The sequence below is a fragment of the Phocoena phocoena genome, chromosome 9, assembly GCF_963924675.1.
Source record: "Phocoena phocoena chromosome 9, mPhoPho1.1, whole genome shotgun sequence".
Classification (NCBI taxonomy): domain Eukaryota; kingdom Metazoa; phylum Chordata; class Mammalia; order Artiodactyla; family Phocoenidae; genus Phocoena; species Phocoena phocoena.
The window spans coordinates 25,747,670-25,767,344 of NC_089227.1; the positions used below are offsets into that span (position 1 = coordinate 25,747,670).

General features: G+C 35.2%; 1 protein-coding gene across 1 annotated transcript in view; it reads right to left on the reverse strand.

The window, feature by feature from the left end:
* Positions 1 to 13,264: 13,264 nt before the first annotated feature.
* PCLO (piccolo presynaptic cytomatrix protein) overlaps positions 13,265 to 19,675 on the reverse strand; it is a 366,488-nt gene continuing 360,077 nt past the window's right edge. Inside the window, exons 23-25 of the mRNA XM_065883956.1 lie at positions 15,889 to 16,023; positions 15,344 to 15,489; positions 13,265 to 13,405 (exon numbers count right to left, since the gene is read on the reverse strand). Of these exons, the coding sequence (XP_065740028.1) occupies positions 13,265 to 13,405; positions 15,344 to 15,489; positions 15,889 to 16,023 (422 nt within the window). The remainder of the gene's footprint in view (positions 13,406 to 15,343; positions 15,490 to 15,888; positions 16,024 to 19,675) is intronic.

Below are 19,675 nucleotides of genomic sequence, written 5' to 3' on the forward strand. Positions count from 1 at the left end.
CCTAGACATCTCCGTCTCAATGCTAAGAACCAGCTTCACTCAACAACCAGCAAGCTCAGTGCTGGACACACCATGCCAAACAACTAGCAAGACAGTAACACAATACCACCCATTAACAGAGAGGCTGCCTAAAATCATAATAAGTTTACAGACATCACAAAACACACCACTGGATGAGGTCGTGCCCAGAAGAAAGACAAGATCCAGTCTCATAAATCAGAACAGAGGCACCAACACCCTTCCACCAGGAAGCCTATACAACCCACTGAACCTACCCTGGGGGCAGACACCGAAAACAACGGGAACTATGAACCTGCAGCCTGAGGAAAGGAGACGCCAAACACAGTAAGTTAAGCAAAATGAGAAGACAGAGAAATATGCAGCAGATGAACGAGCAAGGTAAAAACCCACCAGGCCAAACAAATGAAGAGGAAATAGGCAGTCTACCTGAAAAAGGAATTCAGAGTAATAGTAAAGATAAGCCCAAATCTTGGAAATAGAATGGAGAAAATACAAGAAACATTTAACAAGGATCTAAAAGAACTAAAGAGCAAACAAACAATGATGAACAATAAATGAAATTTAAAATTCTCTAGATGGAATCAATAGCAGAATCACTGAGGCAGAAGAGTGGATAAGTGACCTGGAAGAAAAAATAGTGGAAATAACTACCACAGAGCAGCATAAAGAAAAAAGAATGAAAAGAGCTGAGAACAGTCTCAGAGACTTCTGGGACAATGTTAAACACACCAGCATGTGAACTATAGGGGTCCCAGAAGAAGAACTGAAAAAGAAAGGGACTGAGAAAATATTTGAAGAGATTATAGTTGGAAAGTTCCCTAATATGGGAAATGATATAGTCAATAAAGTCCAGAAAGCGCAGAGAGTCCCATAAAGGATAAATCCAAGGAGAATCACACCAACATATTAATCAAACTATCAAAAATTAAATAAAAGAAAAAAAATTAAAGCAGCAAAGGAAACACAACAAATACCATACAAGGGAATCCCCATAAGGTTAACAGCTGATCTTTCAGCAGAAACTCTTCAAGCCAGAAGACTGTGGCAGGACATATTTAAAGTGATGAAAGGGAAAAAACCTACAACTAAGATTACTCTACCCAGCAAGGATCTCAATCAGATTTGATGGAGACATTAAAACCTTTACAGAAAAGCAAAAGCTAAGAGAATGCAGCACCACATAACCTGCTTTACAACAAATGCTAAAGGAATTTCCCTAGGCAGGAAACACAAGAGAAGGAAAAGACCTACAGTAACCAACTCAAAACAATGAAGAAAAGGGTAATAGGAAAATACATATCGATAATTACCTTAAATTAAATGGATCAAATGCTCCAACCAAAGGACATAGGCTGGCTGAATGGACACAAAAACAAGACCTGTATATATGCTGTCTACAAGAGACCCACTTCAGACCTAGGGACACATACAGACTGAAAGTGTGCTGATGGAAAAACATATTCCATGCAAGTGGAAATAAAAAGAAAGTTGAAGTAGAAATTCTCATAACAGACAAAATAGACTTTAAAATAAAGACTATTACAAGAAACAAAGAAGGACACTACATAATGATGAAGGGGTCAATCCAAGAAGAAGATATAACAATTGTAAATATTTACGCACCCAACACAGGAACACCTCAATACATAAGGCAAATGCTAACAGCCACAAAAGGGGAAACTGACAGTAACACAATCATAGTGGGGGACTTTAACAACCCACTTTCACCAATGGACAGATCATCCAAAAGGAAAATAAATAAGGAAACACAAGCTTTAAATGATACATTAAACAAGATGGACTTAATTGATATTTATAGGATATTCCATCCAAAAACAACAGAACACACTTTCTTCTCAAGAGCTCATGGAACATTCTCCAGGATAGATCTTATCTTGGGTCACAAACCAAACCTTGGTAAATTTAAGAAAATTAAAATCATATCAAGCATCTTTTCCTACCAGAATGCTATAAGACTAGATATCAATTACAAGAAAAAAACTGTAAAAAATACATTGGGCTTCCCTGGTGGCGCAGCGGTCGAGAGTCTGCCTGCCGATGCAGGGGACACGGGTTCGTACCCTGGTCTGGGAGGATCCCACATGCCATGGAGCGGCTGGGCCCGTGAGCCGTGGCCAGTGAGCCTGCGCATCTGGAGCCTGTGCTCCGCAATGGGAGAGGCCACAACAGCAAGAGGCCCATGTACTGCGGAAAAAAAAAACTAACAAAAAAACACATGAAGGCTAAACAATACACTCCTAAATAACCGAGAGATCACTGAAGAAATGTAAGAAGAAATAAAAAAATACCTAGAAACAACTGACAATGAAAACACAATGACCCAAATTCTAAAGAATGCAGCAAAAGCAGTTCTAAGAGGGAAGCTTATAGCAATACAATTCTACCTCAAGAAAAATCTCAAATAAACGACCTAATCTTACAGCTAAAGCAATTAAAGAAAGAATAATAAAAAAAACCCCAAAGTTAGCAGAAGGAAATAAATCATAAAGATGAAATCAGAAATAAATGAAAAAGAAATGAAGGAAACCGTAGCAAAGGTCAATAAAATTAAAAGCTGGTTCTTTGAGAAGATAAACAAAATTGATAGATCATTAGCCACACTCATCAAGAAAAAAAGAGAGAAGACTCAAAACAATAGAATTAGAAATGAAAAAGGAGAAGTAACTGACACTGCAGAAATACAAAGGATCATGAAAGATTACTACAAGCAACTATATGCCAATAAAATGGACAACCTAGAAGAAATGGACAAATTCTTAGAAAAGCCCAACCTTCCAAGACTGAACCAGGAAGAAATAGAAAATATAAACAGACCAATCACAAGCACTGAAATTGATAGTGGGATTGAAATTTTCCAACAAAGAAAAGCCCAGGACCAGATGGCTTCACAGGCGAATTCTGTCAAACATTTAGAGAAGAGATAACACCTATCCTTCTCAAAATCTTCCAAAATATAGCAGAGAGAAGAACACTCCCAAACTCATTCTACGAGGCTACCACCACCCTGATACCAAAACCAGACAAAGATGTCACAAAAAAAGAAAACTACAGGCCAATATCACTGAGGAGCAAAGATGCAAAAATCCTCAACAAAATACTAGCAAACAGAATCCAACAGCACATTAAAAGGGTCATACACCATGATCAAGTGGGTTTTATCTCAGGAATGCAAGGATTCTTCAATATACACAAATAAATCAATGTGAAACACCATATTAACCAACTGAAGGATTAAAACCATATGATCATCTCAAGAGATGCAATAAATGTTTTGGCAAGATTCAACACCCATTTATGATAAAAACCCTCCAGAAAGTAGGTATAGAGGGAAATTACCTCAACATAATAAAGGCCATATATGACAAAGCACCAGCCAACAATGTTCTCAATGGTGAAAAACTAAAACCATTTCCTCTAAGATGAGGTATATGACAAGGTTGCCAACTCTCACCACTACTATTCAACATAGTTTTGGAAGTTTTAGCCACAGCAATCTGAGAAGGAAAAGAAATAAAAGGAATCCAAATTGGAAAAGAAGAAGTAAAGTTGTCACTGTGTGCAGATGACATGATACTATACATAGAGAATCTTAAAGATGCTACTAGAAAACTACTAGAACTGATCAATGAATCTGGTAAAGTAGGAGGATACAAAATTAATGCACAGAAATCTCTGGCATTCCTATACACTAATGATGAAAAATCTGAAAGAGAAATTAAGGAAACACTCCCATTTAGCATTGCAACAAAAAGAATAAAATACCTAGGAATAAACCTACCTAGGGAGACAAAAGATCTGTATGCAGAAAACTATAAGACACTGATGAAAGAAATTAAAGATGATACAAACAAATGGAGAGATACACCATGTTCTTAGATTGGAAGAATCAGCATTGTGAAAATACGTATACTACCCAAAGCAATCTACAGATTCAATGCAATCCCTATCAAACTACCAATGGCATTTTACACAGAACTAGAACAAAAAATTTCACAATTTGTATGGAAACACAAAAGCTGCCGAATAGCCAAAAAAATATTGAGAAAGAAAAACGGAGCTGGAGGAATCAGTCTCTCAGACTTCAGACTCTACTACAAAGCTACAGTAATCAAGACAGTATGGTACTGGCACAAAAACAGAAATATATATCAATGGAACAGGATAGAAACCCAGAGATAAACTCACGCACATATGGTCACCTTATCTTTGATAAAGGTGGCAAGAATATGCAATGGAGAAAAGACAGCCTCTTCAATAAGTGGTGCTGGGAAAACTGGACAGATAGGTATAAAAGAATGAAATTAGAACACTCCCTAACTCCATACACAAAAATACACTCGAAATGGACTGAAGACCTAAATGTAAGTCCAGACACTATAAAACTCTTAGAGGAAAACATAGACAGAACACTCTATGACATCAATCACAGCAAGATCCTTTTGAACCCACCTCCTAGAGAAATGGAAATAAAAACAAAAATAAACAAATGGGACCTAATGAAACTTAAAAACATTTGCACAGCAAAGGGAACCAAAAACAGGACCAAAAGACAACCATCAGAATGGGAGAAAATATTTGCAAATGAAGCAACTGACAAAGGATTAATCTCCAAAATTTACATGCAGCTCAATATCAAAAACAAACAGCCCAATCCAAAAATGGGCAGAAGACCTAAATAGACATTTCTCCAAAGAAGATATACAGATTGCCAGCAAACACATGAAAGAACGTGCAACATCATTAATCATTAGCGAAATGCAAATCAAAACTACAATGAGGTATCACCTCACACCAGTCAGAATGGCCATTATGAAAATCTACAAACAATAAATGCTGGAGAGGGTGTGGAGAAAATGGAACCCTCTTGCACTGTTGGTGGGAATGTAAATTAATACAACCACTATGCAGAACAGTATGGAGGTTCCTTAAAAAACTACAAATAGAACTACCATAGGACCCAGCAATCTCACTATTGGGCATATACCCTGAGAAAACCATAATTCAAAAAGAGTTATGTACCAAAATGTTCATTGCAGCTCTATTTACAATAGCCAGAACATGGAAGCAACCGAAGTGTCCATCAACAGATGAATGGATAAAGAAGATGTGGCACATATATACAATGGAATATTACTCAGCCACAAAAAGGAACGAAACTGAGTTATTTGTAGTGAGGTGGATGGAGCTAGAGTCTGTCATGCAGAGTGAAGTAAGTCAGAGAGAAAAACAAATACCATATGCTAATACATATATATGGAATCTAAAAAAAAAAAAAGTCATGAAGAACCTAGGGGCATGATGGGAATAAAGATGCAGACCTACTAGAGAATGGACTTGAGGACACAGGGAGGGGGAAGGGTAAGCTGGGACAAAGTGGGAGAGTGGTAGTGTATATATGGACATAAATACACTACCAAATGTAAAATAGCTAGTTAGTGGGAAGTAGTCACACAGCACAGGGAGATCAGCTCAGTGATTTGTGACCAGCTAGAAGGGTGGGATAGGAAAGGTGGGAGGGAGACGCAAGAGGGAGGGGATATGGGGATATACATATGCATATGGCCAGGAAATCATTATAAAAATTGTTATTGGCCTTAAAAAACTAAAAATACAACCAGCATATGACCCAGCAATCCCAGTACTGGGCATATAGCCTGAGAAAACCATAATTCAAAAAGAGTCATGTACCAAAATGTTCACTGCAGCTCTATTTACAAAGCCATGGAAGCAACCTAAGTGTCCATCAACAGATGAATGGATAAAGAGGATGTGGCACATATATACAATGGAATATTACTCAGCCATAAAAAAGAACAAAACTGAGTTATTTGTAGTGAGGTGGATGGACCTAGAGTCTGTCATACAGAGTGAAGTAAGTCAGAAAGAGAAAAACAAATACCATATGCTAACACATATATATGGACTCTAAAAGAAAAAAATGGTCATGAAGAACCTAGGGGCAGAATGGGAATAAAGACGCAGACCTACTAAAGAAGGGACTTGAGGACACAGGGAGGGGAAAGGGTAAGCTGGGACGAAGTGAGAGATTGGCATGTACATATATACACTATCAAATGTAAAACCGATAGCTAGTGGGAAGCAGCCGCATAGCACAGGGAGATCAGCTCGGTGCTTTGTGACCACCTAGAGGGGTGGGATAGGGAGGGTGGGAGGGAGACGCAAGAGGGAGGAGATGTGGGGATATATGTATATGTATAGCTGATTCACTTTGTTATAAAGCAGAAACTAACACACCATTTTAAAGCAATTATACTCCAATAAAGGTGTTAAAAAAAAAAAAAAAAGACAACCCTCAGAATGGGAGAAAATATTTGCAAACGAAGCAACTGACAAAGGATTAATCTCCAAAATTTACAAGCAGCTCATGCAGCTCAATATCAAAGAAACAAACAACCCAATCCAAAAATGGGCAGAAGACCTAAATAGACATTTCTCCAAAGAAGATATACAGATTGCAACAAACACATGAAAGGATGCTCAACATCACTAATCATTAGAGAAATGCAAATCAAAATCACCAGGTATCACCTCACACCGGTCAGAATGGCCATCATCAAAAAATCTACAAAAAATAAATGCCGGAGAGGGTGTGGAGTAAAGGGAACACTCCTCAAAAAGAGTCATGTACCATTGTGTTCATTGCAGCTCTATTTACAATAGCCAGGACATGGAAGCAACCTAAGTTTCCATCGACAGATGAATGGATAAAGATGTGGCACATATATACAATGGAATATTACTCAGCCATAAAAAGAAATGAAATTGAGATATTTGTAATGAGGTGGAAGGGCCTAGAGTCTGTCATACAGAGTGAAGTAAGTCAGAAAGAGAAAAACAAATACCGTATGCTAACACATATATATGGAATCTAAAGAAAAAAAAAAGTTCTGCAGAACCTAGGGGCAGGATAGGAATAAAGACACAGACATAGAGAATGGACTTGAGGACACGGGGAGGGGGAAGGGTAAGCTGGGACGAAGTGAGAGAGTGGTATGAACTTATATATACTACCAAATGTAAAACAGATAGCTAGTCGGAAGAATTGCATAGCCCAGGCAGATCAGCTCGGTGATTTGTGACCATCTAGAGGGGTGAGTTAGGGAGGGTGGGAGGGAAACGCAAGAGAAAGGAGATATTGGGATATATGTATATGTGTAGCTGATTCACTTTGTTATAAAGCAGAAACTAACACTCTATTTTAAAGCAATTACACTCTAATAAAGATGTTAAGAAAAAAAAAACACACACAGAAGCGTTAAAAACAAACAAACAGAAGAACAAACCGAACCAATCCACCAGCAAACGAACCAATCAACCAACCAAAACAAAAAACTTTAAATTTCTCCAGCCTACCTGTGGTGAGCAGTTTTCTGTATCAGCTTGGCTAGGCTGTAGCACCCAGTTATTCATCCAAACACGACTGGAGGCATTGCCGGGATGGCATTTTGTAGAGATATTTAACATCTCTAAACAGCTGATTTTAAGTAAGTTGATAATCCTCAATTATCTGCGTGGGTGTGGCTGATCTCATCAGCTGAAAGTCCTAAAAACTTTTCAAAAGCTTAGACTCCAAAATGAAGAAATTCTACCTGTGGACTGCAGGTCCACTTCTGTCCAAGAGTTTTCAGTCTACCTTTGATACAATCCAAAGGTCTAAAAAGAATTAAATATTTGTTGAGTCCATTAAAAAAAACTGGTTCTGTCCCCATCATTCCACTCAAAACAGGCTACACATGTTCTAATTAACCTTATTTTGCTAAGCTTTTCAAGTGGCTACCTTTTTCAAGTGGCTACCCAACTGACCCGTGCTTAGAAAGTTCATGCTTTTTTGCAGCTCTGCTTTATCTCCTGTTAGATATGACGGGTCCATTCCTGTGCGAGTCGGCTGGTCTCACTATTTTGTTCAGTTGTTCAATTTATAGATATAAATAGACGTTGGATTTTATCAAATGTTTTCCACCATCTTATGATTTTTATACTTTAATATATTAATGTACTGGATTTCATTAATTCATTTTCCAATATTGAAATAATCTTGTGTAACTGGGATAATTCAACATGGCCATGAGTCTACCACTTTTATACACTGTTCGATTGGGTTTGTTAAATTTTGGCTTTTGGTATTGGCATCTATGTTACACTTCATCTTAGCAAAACATTGAGAAGGGATAGCACATTAGATAAGAGTTGATCAATCAGTTCAATGCATTCCTAAATTTAATTATTTTATAGAGATAAATAGAAAGCAAAAAAAAGTAAAAATTCAAGTTAAGTAGATTTCCTACACTGTTTTAAGGTTAAAGAAATGATATATAACATTCTTGCCACAGAGAGAAAGTTATCAAATAAGATACATGTAAGTCCACTCAAAGATGTACCTGCTGGCCCAAAAGGGTAAATCTGAGGATTAATAAGAGTAACAACTTCAATGAATTAAAATGTATCACATATGTTAAAGTTCAATTTCTTGATCTGGGTGGTGTTTATAAGAATGTCTGATATAATAATTTATTAAGTTATACATTTGTTTAATTCTGTTTCTGTAACCGTGCTGTTTAAAACATACTTTTTAAACTGGGTGAGTGAATGTATCCATCATATAATTTTCAGAGAAAGTGTTCCAGAAAGTTCCATGTCTATACTAAGTATCAATCTATCAAGTTGATAAACACAAGAAGTCGAAGTTGATATTTTCAATATTTATTAGTAAGGCTGAGGCCACAGCCTTTATACAGCACAATTTGCGTAAGTTATCAAGATACTTCTTGTATACAATCACAAAACCAAGACATATTTTTACATAGAATAAAACTGAAGACAGATTTACAAGCATTGTTATACAAATCTCATGTATTTCAGTTCAATTTATACAACATTTAGCCCAAGAATTTTTATTTGTTCATTAGATTTTCCAGAGAGATTTGGGTAGAACAGAAAAGAAGGACACATTAGCAAATCACCAACACAGCATGCAACATACAGTTAGAAACAAGACATATCTCCAAGTACTCTATTTTTTATCTTGAAATCAATTTTATTTTTTCAGACAAGAAATTTATTTCCTTTAACATCAGATGTGTTTTTGTTAGGATATCAGCACACACATTAATTGGTAGTGGGAGCACCTGAGCACATCACCAACAAATATACAGACACAATCAAACAAGAATCATATTCACATGCTGAATGCCACAAGGATTTAATATTTCAACTTTGTCTAGGTTACCAAATGTATAGTTATGTACAGGGTAACGAATTAAGAAAATGCTGTCAATCTACGTATCAGATAAGGAATCATTTGATTAAATGCTTTTGATTTATTATCTTTAATAATAAAACATGGAACATACAGAAAACATCAATGTGTCATATTCAATGAGATTATCTGTTTCACGCATTCATTCTTGTGTTACATCAAAGGCAAGTTATTATTAAAGAGACAGCTCATAATTACTCATTGAGCTTTCTTTTACTTCCAGCTCCAAGCTCAAAAAGAGGGAAAATCACTCTGTCACACATAGAGTTATAAACACATATATAGCTGTAGTTGGCTGCTTTTGGAATATTAGACATTGTAGCAATGAAAATAAGTTTTTAAAAATATTGTTAGTTATGATTTAAATAATAAAGTAAAAAAATACTATAAACATCTTTATGATATCTTAATGAAATGAAACACTGATCAAATCGTTTCTAATAAATTGGGCACAATATAGTATATTATTTCCTTTTATTTCACATCACCACCAACCTAGTTCACTAGCTCTATCACCATGATCATCACAACCGTTCCTATAATAAGAATCAGTATCAGCTGGTTACCAGCTATAATATTCCCACAATATGACTATCTTAATGTGTGTGATCCACAAAATTAAATCCACTGATATGCTGAAAATATGCATTTACTAGTGTGATTAATTACAATATGGGCAACATTAAGGAGCAAAGACAATCACTACCCCTTAGTCTTGGATACTCTTACTTTAAACTGAAGTGATAAAGAGTTCAGAGTCGCCAAAAGTCTCCTTAATCTTAAGTAAAACAAGGAAACACCAACTTCTTGCTCCTAGCGTTGTCTGTGTCTGTCACGACCATTCTAGATATCCCTGTCTTTTGTAAAAATTCACTCTGTGCTTTTGCTTCACAGCTAAAGGTTTCTTGAGGACCGAATTTTAAACCAAGAAGCAACTTCCGTCTCTGATGACTCAATGAAGTCGTAGGAAAAATTAAGATGCTTTTCAAGGTATAAGTGCTATAGTCGGACTAATCACGTGTTATTTAGAGACTACAAACTTTGTCTCTATTAGGATAAAAAAAGCTAATTCTGGTAAAACAAATGAAATAAAAAGTGGAAAATCATGTGCTGTGATATATACAAAAAGTAAAAAACACCAAGAGCCCTATTTGCAATTAAAAAAGAAATAGTTTTGTTGTAAGAAGGGTAATCAATATCATTCAGAAGAAATGCATTTGTAGAAGGATCAGTGTTGCATAGAATAATTCCAGTACAACCTAGGTGTTTGGTCAGCTGCAAAGGAGGATGCTGGTGCACAAAAAGAAGCCCTGTCACTTAACTCTCTGGATTGGCCTGGCCCCATCACCAGTTGTTGGAACAGAGGGGCACCTGTAATGGAAAGACTCCTACTTTTTCAGGTCAAATAGCTACCAAGGTATGACCTTTGCTTTGGTGGCACCTCCTTTTGTGTATCCTAAAAGAAACTGCAGCTGGAATGAAATAAACTAACTGGTCATAAACCTCTCATGCACACTTCTGGATGTAAGTGGCTGCAGAAAAGGATCCACGGGAGCCAGAGTTTCCTTTAAGGACAAACAGCAGAGCCTTTTTATGTCAGAAAGAGATCTTCCTGAACCCTTCCCTTCCCCAGTTATGAGTGATGATTATAAGCTTCCTAAAGTGCTAAATTCTGCTGGAAATATCCATGGCAACCATCAGCAGATCTAGTTTCTCTAAAAATAGAATCCTAGCAATATCAAATCCTTAGCGATCCCCTCGCTGCACGTTCATTTTACAGCAATATCAATGATAAATGACATTGCATTTTCGGGGGAGAGGGTCTTAAAAAATAGAGGGAAGAAAAGTGACTTATCTTTCTTAGATTGGAAAGGAGTAAATTTGTATTTCTTTATGAATATAATAAAGATATGTAACCTGGTATTTATTAGAAATTATTTTTTAATGTCTTAAATTCAATCAATTCCTCTCAGATTTCAAGTATGTTTTTCTCTAAAAATGAGAAGATTCAATATCTGAGCAATATATTTGGAGATGATTTCTCTGATCCCACTAAAACCTCACCTTTGAGGAAAGAATCAGCTCTTAAGCTCAGAATTCACAGAGAAGCAATTTAATTAATTTATTTTTGTGGATATGGGAATAGGATAAGATCAGCATAATTTATTTAATTTATGATAATCCGATTTGCAAATCATTTTCATTGAATTTTCTCCCCTTTTTAGGTAAAACGAAAGTTTATATTTTAAAGAAAAAAATAGTTTTGGAGCCAATATACTGCTTTTATCCATGTCAGTGCTTGCTATTGGTTTGGAAGATGCTTTTTCACATATAAAAATTGGGAAATAAAAAACTGCATAATACTTATTCCTCACTTATGTGTATAAAACTATATTTGGAAATGTGCTTTCATCTTCTCTCATAGATCACTTAGCTTGGTCATCCCAACATCCCATTAGGAAGGCTAGGAATATATAATTATATTTTCCCACAAATAAGAAAACTGAGGAAAATTGAGTTTAAGTGACATGTGCAAGGTGACACAGTTCGTCAGCGGCAGAACCAAGACCAGAAGCCAGGCTTTTAATCCTAGCCGAGTGCATCTCCTATAAGTCCACGTTACCTCCTTTGTTCACGTTGTTGGTTGATGCGGAAGAGGATGCTTCATTTTAATGACTTAGACGTTGGTCCTCTTGTTCCATATTATTAAAATAGCTCAAAGGATATTTTCACCTTAATATAATGTTGATTTTTCACATAGTTTCCCAACATTGATGAACTTGATCACTGTGATACTGTCACTAAAGTAGGAAAATAGAGCACTAAAGAGAACTTGAATTTAGTGTCAGGGTTTTCATTTTACAAGTTAATGTACTAAGGGGAAAAAAAGACCATTGTGGAAGAGCAGGAAATGACACCAATTTAATCAATGTCACAGATTCATACGATTTGTTTGCCAGAGGAAGAATTTTCTCTCTGTCCATGTATCATTCAAGAGAAAGAAAATATATGGGATAATACATTTATTTGCAATTCCACAAAGAACAAGTTATCATGCTTCCTAGAACATACTAATTTAATCTAGGTCCTTTGCTATGTAGACTGAAAATGTCTTGGATTAAGGGTAAATTATGGAGTTTTTGATGTTTCAAACAAGGTTCCAAAAGTTTGTGGGGCAATATTCTTTTTTGTTAGCCAGTCATGGCTTTATTTCTAGACAAATGTCATTTCATTTCTACTTAGTATTGTCTTAACTATACTTTATTTCAAGTTTTACTAGTGTGCTTTTACAACATGAATTCTAAAACTGGTGGTGTTCACCCTTGTAACATTTAGACACAGAGAAAACCTGTACAACATGATCTAAAAGCTATAATTTCTACATCCCTGGTTCCCTTTTTCCTGTAAACACAAGCTCCTTACTTCTAGTCTGGACACATATTGTAGGTGTATCCTATGTCAGAATCTCAAAACAGTTAGTTGTCTGAGAAGATAAGATGAAGAAGAGACTTTTTAAAACTGAGGTTTGTTCCATTAGTTTTTTCCTTTCAACCAAGTTCTTTTGCATAAAGGATTACTTTTGTTTGCATTAGAAAACATATTAATCTTTGAGTCTCAGCCTTTAGATAGTTGTAGCTCAACTCTACCCAAAACTTTTTGCATTAAGCAAACAAAATTTCTCTCACCGTTTTTCTTGACAGCCACAAGAAATCCAAGGTTTGAAAACTATTTTTCTTGTCTTCAATATATGAACTTTTTCATTTGAGGTTTTTTTTTTTCTATGTTCCACAACAATACATTTGCAAGCCTTTGAGTATGTTTTTGCCTTTTGTTCTTCTTCTCATGGTTACCCCTGTAAACATAGCTTAGAACAATAGTATTCGACTATAGTCTTGATTTAAGACTGTTTAAAGCACTTTCTATACCCTGAGCAGACACATTTCTTCAGTGGGCTTGAGTAGGACTGACCAAAAGTTTGTGCCAGTTGACTATTCTTTTTCTGAGATCCACTTTGTCTAGCCAGATACAGGCTTCACCAATCAAGGTCTTTTTCATAAACTTCCCTCCATTGGAAAAAAGTAAAATCTAGAAAAAATAGCCAAAATTATATATATTTGTGTGTATATTTTCAACCTCTTTTATGGACATTTGCTCATCAAAGAAGTAACAGAGACAAGAAAAGGTGAGGGTGAGAGAAATAGCAGGCATACTTGTAGGAGAACTAATAACTAACATGTCCTCAAAAGATTTGCATAATATTAATTAATTTACCTCAACATTTCCCAAAGGCAAAGACATATCCTGAAGGACAGGAGAATTCTAGATAATATTAGCTAGCTAGATAAACCTAGCTAACTCTAACTAGGTTTGTGATTAAACTGATTGAAAGTTTCAAAAAAGAAATTTGCTAGGTGCATGTTTTATTACTTAATGAAATATTAACTCAAATACAGAATTATTTGAGTGGTGAGTACATAAATACGAGTTTACAAGGCGGATAGAACATAATACTGACTTTAAATGCCATTAAATTTACTGGGAATTTTATTATAGGAAGCACTTCCAAAGTGGCTTCTTGTCATATGTAGAGCTTACACTAGTTGAAATTCCACGGGATCTCATACTCAAGAAATATTTTTCTTTTAGGGATCACTTGAAAGAAAGGTAGAGAAATTGAGATGGAGATAACCATTAATCCTTGACAATTCTTCTCTCATGCTCTCTCTTTCTTTTCGGAATCTCCTTCAGATAATTCATCTTTATTCCTGATTAAAATTTACTGTTATGTTTCTGACTTCAAAATCTACTTTTCTGTCTCTTTTAGCCTCTGGTTTGGGGATTTCAAATGGCACATTATATGTTTTACTTGGACCCTGCCTTCCTATCAAGTTTATCACACTTCTGACAAACTCATGTTCTTTCTCCCTATCCATCCCTTCTGTAACTACTCAATCTCTGTGATTGACACATTTGTTCACACAGATTTCAGAGTATCCTTTAACTTTCTTACTCCCTTCAACTCTAATGTCAATTAATCCTCTCAGTGTAGTTTTTGCTTTGCAATATCTCTTACATAGGTCTCTAGTACAGGCCTCTAAGTGCCAGTACCATGGTCTTCTCTTCCCACAGTTTTTCATCTCTTCCCTCCCTCCTCCTTTCTCCTCTTTCATTCCATGTCTCTGTATCTACTAAAGATATACTACGCACAAGCATTGTGCTAGGCTACAAAACAAAGAGCAACGAAAATCAAGCCTTGCACTAGAGAAGCCGATAGTACAGAAGCAGTGAGAGGTAAGTACACAAATTGTTGTACAAGACTGGGATTAATGGCCTAATGAGATAAGCAAAACATTATGTGAATAAAGTGTGATAAATTATACCCAGGGTCATTATTAAAGAGCTGTTTACATCAAAAGACATGGAAAATTGCGATAGATGGAGAGAGATGGAGAAGGCAGTATTGAAGGAGAGGAAGAATATGAGCAAAGAATTAGAGGTTTAACTTGATTTCAAGATTCTGGTGTGACTGGGGTCAAGCGTGAGTGGAAATGTATACAAGGAGATGAAATTAAGTCAATACAATTAGAACTCACCTTAGAGGACTCTGAATGAGTCAGGATAATGATGAATCACTGGAGGGTTTCAATGTAACGTAGCCAGTGTTTTTAAAAGATACCTCTGCCATCAGTGTGGTAAAATGAATTAAAGGGTAAGATATTGATGGCAAGTAGGCTGAGATGATTTGCATAACAAAGATGAGGACCCAAAGAGGATTAGTGTGGCAGTGAGCATGGAAAAAAATCTATGTAAAAGAAACTGAGTAGGTAGAAGAGAGGCAACTTGGTAGCTAAATGGATGGGATGAGCGGGTTGGGGAATTTTAAAGGGCCCCTGGGAAGTTACCTCTAAAAATTAACTTATAAAATATCACACAGTGTATGATTGGCATTTAAATATTGAATAATTAAATGGGAAATAACTACAGTATAAATGAAAATCTAAAAATCGGAACTGTATGAGTTACCTGAAGAGAATGTCCAGCAGGACTTAGGCTGAATCTAAAAGTTTCATTGAATGAAGGTTCTCGATCATGTCTACATACTCTTGTTTTTTTCTTGATCACCTTTTTTTGGGTAGAAATATTCATCACATATATTTTCACATATAAATCTGAAAATAAGAATTCAGCTTGTTAAGTGTCCATTAATAATACAATTTTCTATTGAGTTATAATCGTATATGGAGAGTTCTCCTACATTTTACACAAAGCCAGTAGCCTGTGAACAATTTGTTTCAGACAACATAGAGTAATTAAAATATACACCAATTTTCTTAGCAACTTAAATGTTTTCTTGCTGTATAATAAATACATCACTCTACATCTGTGTTGAAAAAATCTAATTTTTAACTAGTAAAATATCAACTTGCTCTATATAAGAGAAACTCATTCTTATTTCATATTTTTGGTACACAGCCCCAATTTTAATTAGCGTTTTTTTAGCTATTTAGGGCATACTCCTAAAGAGTTCCTAGATACATTATATTGCTCATTATCATAAAATTAGATACCTGGTAAGTGATCAGGAGATTTAAATTTGTAGGTGATATTTCTGCATTGGAGGATTTCAACTATGAGTTGTTCCCCATCTGTCTTCATTTCTTTCTTCAGTGCAATCTTGATTTCTCCCATTACCTGAGTTTTAACTGGAACAATTTAATTAAAAAGTTAAGGAATATATCATGCCATTAATTAAGTGGTTAGTTCAATAATTTACTCATATTTTCGTTTATTGAGTGTTTATCAAGTGCTAAACACCTTATCGCATCCCATGGATACACAGATGAATAAAATACAGTCCCAACCCTTAAGGAGAGGAAGGCCTCATGGGGAGACTGATAAATTATACGCTTACAATAAAGTATGTTAAGTATAATGATAAGCAAGTAACAAGAGGGGTATGGAAGAAATGCAAGTAGGTATTACTCAATTGTAGATTTTTAGGCCAAAAGAGGTAATAGATGAGACTACAGGGGACTATAGGAAGACAGTCATACATAAAAATAGTAGAATTCTAATATAATATATAGGCAGTATTAAGTCAAGTGAAATACAAGAAGTTGTTTGCTGACAATTGCTCACTACTTAACAGGCTTGCAAAAGAACACTTGCTAATACAACTAAATGTCGTTGTATATTATATCTACTTCCATTCTATTTTTCTTGTAAAAGAAGTAGGCAACAAAAGTATATGGTAATAACATTACACAAGGGAAATTATGAGTGATTGAAATGAATTCAATGTATTTCTTTCTAGTGTTTATCTTGGATCTTTACATTACTGAAGAAGCTATTCATACTAGGTCAAATTCTTTATAGTTTCATCCTTTTCTCTATCGACGCATATATTTATCCACTTACCATTCACCAACAAATATTTTATTTTCCACCCTACTCTGTGATAAGCACTCTGTTAAGAAGAATGGATACAATGATAAGCCAACATACACATGCTTATTGGTTTTATGGTTTTTCTGTCTATTGGGAAGAAATCCATCAATGAAATATTTTCGTCAATAAGTGTACAATTAGAAAGAGAGGAAAGGTTCTGAAGTACAAGAGCATGTTTACAGGAAAGCCTAGGAAAGGGCTTCATGAGCCGAAACCAGAAGAATAAGAAAGAATTAACTAGGTGACATGGGCGGGGGAAGAACATTATAAAGAGAAGGAACAGTGTGTTCACAAAAGGCAACATCATGGGACTGAGGAACTAAATAAATATTTGTGTGATTATAAGATACTGTTAAGTGGTACTATGTTAAGAATTTGGGTTTTACCTTTAGAACAATAGGAATCTATTAAAGGTCTTTAACACGGATGTAGATCATTTGTTCTCAAATGTTTGTCTCAGGATTTATTTATACTCTTTAAAAAAATGGTGGTACTCAACATTAAAATTTCTAATTAAAAAGTAAAATTGGATATTGCTGTTTCTACATTAAATCCAGATCAATATGCTGTTTTATTTGAAATATATGACAGTCTCACACAGATATATATATAGTTGGAAAAGGAAGGAGTATTTTAATATCCTTTCAGACAACTGTGGACAATCTTTGATACTACATTAACACTTGAAAAGTGGTAGTTTCTTTAAGATTAGTGTAAATGTGAAATCTGAAACTGTATCAATGAACCTTTGGACTGTTACTTTAAAATACAATTGTCTATCTTGCACCTTGAATGGACCAGTTAACTGTGCCTGAATTGGTAACATCCTATATTGTTCGTTTTGGAAAATACTGGTTTACTGAGTTATGGAGGTTTTCAAAACATTGACACAATTCATACAATATTAAAAGCACATTTGTTAATATCACCATCGATATCATAAAAAAATTCTGACTATTGGAAAGCTGACAAGCTCAGGGAGGCAGGTATAAGTTTTGGAAATTTTTATTTTTACTTAAAAGTTGATTTTTATTATTGACAACAACTATTGCCAATTGTTTTTATCAAAGTGAAAAACTCACTTTGTTAATTTTTGAGAAAATGGCAGCTGAATACAGTCAGCCTTCTGCACCCATGGCTTCTGCATCCATGGATCCAACCAACTGAAGATCAAAATATCAAGAAAAATTTTTTCCAGAAAGTTCAAAAAAGCGAAGCTTGAATTTGCCACATGCAGGCAACTATTTACATAACATTTACATTGTATTAGGTATTATAAGTAATCTAGAGATGATTTAAAGTATATGGGAGGATTGCATAGGTTATATGCAAATATCACATCATTTTATATAAGGGACTTTAGTGTAAGCAGATTTTGGTATTTGTGGAGGTTGAGGAGGCTCCTGGAAACAATCTCCCATGGATACCAAGGGTTAACGTTACCAAAGTTTGAATAGGCAGAGTTTATCTGTCAGTTGTCTTTCAAGTAAAAATAATATTTCTTGTAAAAGAAGGCTGGCTCAGCTTGCAACTCAAATAAATTGCACTAACATGTTTTCTCAAGTCAACGTTCATATTTTGGTATGCAGCAGAAGTGCTTTGTGTGTAGTTCCCATTTTATCACACAGAATATTCTAGAACATAGACTATTAGAAACACATGTACTTAAGGGTCTAGGTTTAATAACAGGAATCTTAATTTCTTTATAAAGGATATTGTTAAGTGAAACAGGCAAGTTTTTCATATAAGTGCATGGTGGTAAAAAATAAATACAGTCACTATTAGTACAATTTGGTGCTGCTGCCCTGATTTATGCTAAGTCACCAGCAGTTTTCTGCAGCATTGCTTTTGCATTATCAATGTAAATGTCAACATGGTAAAATGGTAAATAATATCTTAGTATACTTAAAAAATAATTTTGACCTCGATGCACTTCAACAGTCTTGGGGACCCACGAGGATTTCTGAACCATGCTTTGAGAATGACTGTTAAAGAATATAGTTGAGTAATCTCCAATAGGAAATTAAAGTAACAAAAGCATCATGTACAAAATCTATTAGATTGTAGTTATTTAATCATTTCGATTTAACTTTGTCACACATTTGGATATGGGTTTTTAGAATGCATTTCTTCCCTGCATTAATTTTTGCTTTAATTAACTTATATTTTCATGTCTAGATGTACCCTAACATGTGGAAAACTATCTACCAATACCATACTTTGGCGTGCTCTCGTCCTTCTTTCAAAACACTAAGTTCCCCAAATAGGCAAAGTTGCCCTCCATATGTTTTATAAACTGAAACACAGATCTTCTAGACACAGTTAAATCGTGATAATTCAGCAGCCAATGATCATAGATACTTCACAGTAGCTGGGTGTTAGCTTTACCCTTGAGAAATTCAAGAAAATAAAGTGCAAGCCAAGGATTTTTTATACAGCTAAAGTGTCTTTCAAGCAGCAAGCCCATAAGTTTAAGCATAAGGAACTCAAGAATACCATAGAAAAATTCCTTCTCAAGAAATATATGAGAGGATGAATTTCATCACATCAAAGAGATAACTAGAGAAACTTCAGCCAAAGGAGTGATAGTGAATACTTAATACATTTAATTGTAGAACTGAGACTAAAATAAGAGTCAGAATATAGGTGGGTAGAAGGGCAGCATGTAATTGTCATGTATTCTGATAGAGTTTAAAGAATGAAACTGAAAGAGATAGATGACAAAGGGAGAGAAAGGGACAAGTAGAATGAGATTGTTGATTTTCGTATAGGTAAATGGTAGGTGACACAAGTTATACTATTTAAAATTGACAAGACAGATGGTAAATGGTAAGTAAGAAGAGCAAACATAATAAAAGGTATAAAAAAAGACAATCATTGGAACAAAGATACAAAGCTTTCTTAATT